This window comes from Thunnus thynnus, chromosome 12 (genome assembly GCF_963924715.1).
Source record: "Thunnus thynnus chromosome 12, fThuThy2.1, whole genome shotgun sequence".
NCBI lineage: Eukaryota > Metazoa > Chordata > Actinopteri > Scombriformes > Scombridae > Thunnus > Thunnus thynnus.
In genome coordinates, this window is record NC_089528.1 from 15,258,838 (window position 1) to 15,264,970 (window position 6,133).

The 6,133-nt window shown below is 37.9% G+C and overlaps 1 protein-coding gene across 2 annotated transcripts; it reads left to right on the forward strand.

Moving 5' to 3' along the window:
• The first annotated feature begins 1,096 nt into the window (after positions 1-1,096).
• parla (presenilin associated, rhomboid-like a) lies at positions 1,097-5,827 on the forward strand. Of its 2 annotated transcripts, none has more exons than XM_067605775.1 (10): positions 1,097-1,236; positions 2,165-2,348; positions 2,506-2,610; positions 2,698-2,830; positions 2,939-3,034; positions 3,219-3,368; positions 3,581-3,651; positions 3,745-3,846; positions 4,197-4,294; positions 5,526-5,827. In XM_067605775.1, exons 1-10 carry the CDS (start codon positions 1,151-1,153, stop codon positions 5,683-5,685), a joined length of 1,185 nt encoding a protein of 394 aa, XP_067461876.1. In that variant the 5' UTR covers positions 1,097-1,150; the 3' UTR covers positions 5,686-5,827. The 2 variants fall into 2 exon arrangements, with proteins under 2 accessions (XP_067461876.1, XP_067461877.1); XM_067605776.1 differs by lacking the exon at positions 5,526-5,827 and adding an exon at positions 4,034-4,099.
• Positions 5,828-6,133: the final 306 nt, after the last annotated feature.

Below are 6,133 nucleotides of genomic sequence, written 5' to 3' on the forward strand. Positions count from 1 at the left end.
TCAAAAGAAAATATTTTTCCTCTGAAATATTGTGAAGTAAAAATATAAAATAGCATCAGTTTAATGAATGAATAAATACTCAAAGTACAAGTGCTTCAAAATTGTTCTTAAGTACAATACTTCAATAAATGAATTACTTTCTATCATTATCTATTTGTGACTTCCTGGATATCTGACAACATGCATATGCGGGTCTGTAGGTTTTTAAGACACCACTAGTGGGAAGTGAAGTGCTTCTTATGGAAAACAAAAAGACGGTTCTGCACAATAATAATAAACCTATACCTTCTGCTGCATTCAAGTACACCCAACTTTTTCCCAAAATCGAGTTTGTTATTTTTTTTAACCTGAATCAATTTTACTGGCTAAATATGTTTCAGTATACAAAGATTTTGACTCTTTGGTTTCCAGTCACTCTAGAACAAATGTAGATAAACTGTACATACCTGATTAGCACACGTACTCGAGAGAATGCTGGAATAAATATTGTATTGGTAATGTAGGCTAATAGGTTACTTTATTTACATACAGTAGTTGCTTTATGTATAGTTTACATATAGGCTAGCCTACATTAGGGCTGCAAAATAATGATTAATTTCATTATCAATTAATCTGTTGATTATTTTCTCGATTAATAGATTAGTTATTTGGTCTATAAAATGAAAATGGTGAGAAGGGTAGATTACTGTTTCCCACAGCCCAAGGTGATATCCTCAAATGTCTTGTTTTGTCATGAACAACAGTACATAACCCAAAGATATTCTGTTAACTATCATAGTAGATGACTAAAGAAACCAAAATCGCACATTTCACACTTAAGAGGTGGGAACCACAGAATTTTAGTAGCTCTAATAGGCCTATAATCTACATATAACTTGCTAAGACATGACAACAATTTTCTGCCCTTTAACTTTACAGGGACTTTTTGATGAGCTGTATGTACTTTCATATTGTAAGTACTTTCAAATATTTGCATATAGACTAAACACATTCCCACACACACCTCCAAGCAACATACCTAGCCTACTATGTCACACTACAAGTTTTTCAGTGGATTGTCAGAAGTCGGAGCTTGAAGAGGAGTGCTTGAACGCAACATTAGCTCTTGTCTAGCAGTGGGCAGGGCTTCAGACAGGAGGTCATCAAAAACATGGCGTGGAGAGGATGTGTAACGATAATGAAATGGACCAAAACAGAGTTCACCACATCTAAAAACATAACTTCACGAAGCACCAGGTAAGTAAATGAGACGCCGTTCAGGTCGCAGCATTTGTCCAAACCAGAGTAACACTGACAGGATGTGTGTGTCTTTGCTTGTCGGCCCAGTGTGTGATTATCTAACTGTTCCAACTGTCATTGTGAAGACATCCATGGGGCTGAAATGGCTTAAATTTAGCTAATTTACAGTTAAAACGCGTTATGCAGTTGTACTGCAGTCGTACTTTTCATGTTTTTATTTTTTTAAAACGAATTTAGCTTGTCAATTTAGCTTGTTGCCGTCTGAATTGTACGTAGCTTAAATAGCTTTAGTTTAATCAATACATAGAAAGTATGTTATGTGATGAGGCTAATATCTTGAACCTACAGACTAGCAGAGTACATCATTAAAAATCATACACAGGTGGTGCTTGAATTACATCATTAGGAAAAACTAATGGGGTTGGTCATAACATAAAGGTTAACAATGTACAGTATAACGTAGTATAACAATCGTTTTAATAACCAATTAAAAATTTGAATGTTTTTTCTCCCCGTAAAAATATACTTTATATTGGCTCCAGCTTCTCTGTTGTGAGGATTTGCTGTTTTTCCTTGTTTTATGTGCAATTTGAAGATGTCACTTTGGGCTTTAGGAAATTGTGACAGCCATTTTTCACTATTTTTCAATTGTAGACCAAATGATTAAACAGAAATAGTTGTCAGATCAGTTGATAATGAAAATATTTTGTGCAGCCCTTCAAACATCAACAAACACATTAACTTAAAGATGAATCAACATCTCAAGAAAATATAAAGATTAAGCGTCACGGTATTTACTGCAGAGTTGTATTGGTTCACCTGATAATATTGTATGGGTGTTCTGCACAGGTGTATATTTACCAGATCTGTCCATCTATCAATGAAATTCTAATACTGCCTCTTGTGCCTGCATGTGTTTCAACAGACTCAACCCCTACAACCAACAAAGATGTGGCTTCCGTCGCGACGCCAAAAGGCCAGACACAAAAAAGGGCAATGTCACCAAAGAAACAAGGGCCTCACCCTCTGAAGCTGGCACACCAGGGCCTCCTCCTCCTCCCAAAGTCCCCAGGCCGACACTTTTCAAACCTCTGATGTTCACAGTGGGGGTAGGTCTTCTCTTTTTTTTTTTTTTTTCCTTTTTTTTTTATGATTCTCGATTCAATGTTCATTCTCATGTTTCAGCTCAGGTGAGAAATGAAATGCATGCCACAATAAGGTTTAGGATGGTATGCTGGAGTTGGTTGTTGTCTGACTCCATGTCAGTTTACAGGCTGCTCCTTTGGTGCGGCGGCCATCCTGCAGTATGAGACGCTGAAGTCAAGAGTTCAGAGTGCAAAAGATGAAGCTGAGTCCGAAAAATTCTTAGAGGTGAGGTTTTAATGATACAAACTGTCATCTTTCTCCTGGGTGTGTTTGAGCCTATATCAGGGTACTTATGTATACATATATTACCAGGGATCTCAGGACATGGCTTACTGGCATGACTGGTGGAACCAACTGACAGACTTCCAGCGACAGCTCATCCTCCTCATGTCCATGGTGGATGACTTCTGGAGCAGCCTCACCGAGGGACAAAGGACCGTCACTGGTAGCTGTGTTTCTTCAAATTTAATGGATAGCATCAACATCTTTACTTGTGCTTAATATAAACAGAGGTTTCTTTATTGACAGCAACTTTCCTTGTTATATTTTCCAGGTATCATTGCAGTAAATGCTGTAGTCCTGTGTTGCTGGCGGATCCCCTCGATGCAAAGAAGCATGATTAAGTACTTCACGTCCAACCCAGCCTCCAGTGAGTTTTGGGGGGGGGTAAAAATGCTTACACAAGGACAATAGGGGTATTAAGTGTCTCAACAAAATGCTCTTGAACAGGAGAAAAATTGCAGCTTGATCCACAGACCGTGATCAAGTGCTCTCTCCTGTGTGTTCCGAGCAAACGTTTAAGGTTTCTGTCCATTTTTCTCTCCCCCCACCAGAAACACGGTGCATTCCCATGGTACTGTCCTCCTTCAGCCACTACTCCATTATCCACATGATGGCTAACATGTATGTCCTGTGGACATTCTCCTCAGGAATTGTCTCTCTCTTAGGGAGGGAGCAATTTCTTGCAGTCTACCTATCTGCCGGTGAGTATATAGGCTTGGGATTTGGGGTTTTACAACATAATCAAATTTAAATCCAGTATTATATCAGCACATAAAAAACATAATTTTTAAGACCTAAAATTTGCATTTAAAAGGGTAAGTGAGAAAACAGGAAATTGGAATTAAGAAAGGGATGCAAAACATTTTGGACGGTAGGAAGAGTGATACCTGATCCTCACTGTGTGCGTTTTCAGGTGTGATTTCCACTATGGTTAGCTACATGTGTAAAACAGCCACTGGGCGGCTTTATCCCACATTAGGAGCGGTAAGATATTAACTAAAATCTTTTTACATCTTAATACAAATCAACTACCAGTAATCCTAATCTTTTAATCTGTCTTTTTTGTATTATTCATAGTCAGGTGCGGTTATGGCAGTCTTAGCTGCAGTCTGTGCAAAGGTGCCAGAGGCCAAACTAGGCATTATCTTCCTTCCCATGGTCACCTTCACAGCAGGAAATGTAAGTGATGCACAGTGTGTCCAAGTTGTACACAATGTTTGTGTTTGTGTGCACTCATGCCCTTGGGTGTGCACCATGCATGGTTTTAAAAAAGGGTTTTCTTGTAATGTAGATACACGCCTCTGAAGTGTAATCTGAAAAGTGCAATAGGGAGTTGACACTCACTTGTTGTCTGTTTTTGCTGCAGGCAAGAGATGTAAATCTGTGTGCATGAACGAAACGGATACAGTCCAGTGTATGAATGAGTGAATGTGTAAGTATGCATGTATGAATGCATGGTAGAGCGATAGCTATAGTTGATGCATTTTGTTTTGTGTAACGTCAGGTTCCTGTCATTGTTCTCCTTTTAGGCTCTGAAAGCTCTCGTTGCTATAGATACGGCAGGGCTTATATTGGGATGGCGGCTGTTTGACCATGCAGCTCACCTTGGTGGAGCCCTCTTTGGAGTGTAAGTGACCAATATTCATTCATTTTACACCAAAAAGAATAATCAAATGTTTGTTTTTTTAAAGTATTTTTAAACAAGGATGATTCCAAAACTCCTCAATATTATTAATAAATGATGGGCCATGGCCAATAATGTAAAATCAAGTGTTTTCTTTTCTTTTATCCTTTGCATTTAAAGGACAAGACTGGTGTTTTTATTTACTTTTTTAGTTCCAACAAGTTCCCTGAAAAGACCAAAACCAAAAGGCTTCAGCTCATCTCTCAATAAATCTTTAAAAACAGGTCACAAAAAAAGGTTAAATAATTTCCTATAACAGCTTGGCCACTGGGGTTGTAGCAGACTTAAACAGGAGTAAACAGTGCATTTGTTAGAGACTAATTTCAGTTGCAGATTAATTAACGTTTGGTGCACAAGTGATTATGTACGGCAGCAGGATGGTGTATGTGGGATTGACTCAAAATAAACTACAGTGCCTGTGGTTATTGTAATGAAGGATGTGACACAGTGCAATAGTGTGTATATAATAGTGTGTAATAGGTCCTAATTGTATTTAAAAAAAAAAAAACAGTGACACAATAAATACTTTTATTAAAGCCTGATTTAAAAAAAAACAAAAAAAAAAACACAAACATTTGCAACAGACCCAAGGAAGTAGGCTCTAAACGTCTGTTCATATCTAGAATAATTTCTATAAGGAAAACTACACACTGTATTAATATTATCATTATTATTTTTATTTAGTCAGGTAATCTTGTTGAGATCAAGATCTCTATTGCAAGAGTACAGCTGAAGAGATAAGACACAAGTAAACTCAGCCAGTCACACATAAGCACGTACAAAACACATCAGAAATAATCATAGACACCTGTGAAAATGTCCAAAATTAAATGTTTAAATTCATACAATGAGATGAGACTTTTAACTTTTTAAGTTCTTAGCAATTCATTTCATACACATGGTGCAAAGTACTAGAGGTTAGTCCTCCCAAGTTCAGTATTTACCCGGACGGTATCATTTGGCAGGGAGTTTGGCAGTTAATACACAATCTGTGTTTTATTATTGGATGTTTTTACACTTAGTGTTGTAGTTGGAGCACAGGTTTTATACTACTTAGAAATGTCCAAATCTTTTAATGAGTTATGTGGATGTTATTGGGCTTGAAAATAGTTAGTAGAAGTATCCTATTCTGCTGTCACTACATCTTAACATCTCTGTGTATATTATCCTACAGATGGTATGTGGCATACGGTCACAAACTGATTTGGAGGAAGAGGGAGCCTCTGGTGAAGCTGTGGCATGACATACGTTCTCCAGGTGCTGGTAGATCCAGGCCTGGAGGCGGGCCTGGGATCAGTGGTGCCGATGGTGGTGGTGGACCAAGACCACAATAAGACTCTTCAAGGTCCCCGGGGTCCTTTCTTTGAAAGAACTCATCTCCAGAGTTACCTCAGAATATGCAAGGACACTTTTATCCACTGAGATAGAGTTGGATGTTATTGTTTATCAATAAATATAGTTTTTCATCCAAGGTCAGGAATGAGTGTAAGCTGATTTTATGGTATGAAGACGAATTTTGAAAAATAGGTCTGACTTCACACCTGGTGCTACAATCCAGATGTTGATCCGTATACTGATAACATCTGCAACCCTTTTGTGTTTCTTTTATTGTAAAGAGGAATTATTCTTTATTAAAACAAGAACTTATCCATTTATTTTGTAACAAATGGGCATCTCTACCTCTAGCCAGACTGGTGAGTAGAATCTACTCTGCTTCAAACTTTATCCAAGTGGTGTTTTGGGATGTCCATCTGTATGGAAGCATTTACTTAGCTGATACTT

Bases quoted from the DNA above. Each gene is read 5' to 3' on its own strand.
- parla (XM_067605775.1), top strand. From the start codon at position 1,151: ATGGCGTGGAGAGGATGTGTAACGATAATGAAATGGACCAAAACAGAG. The intron at 3,652-3,744 runs GTAAGATATTAA...TATTATTCATAG, and splicing joins TTTATCCCACATTAGGAGCG to TCAGGTGCGGTTATGGCAGT. The intron at 4,295-5,525 runs GTAAGTGACCAA...ATTATCCTACAG, and splicing joins GGTGGAGCCCTCTTTGGAGT to ATGGTATGTGGCATACGGTC.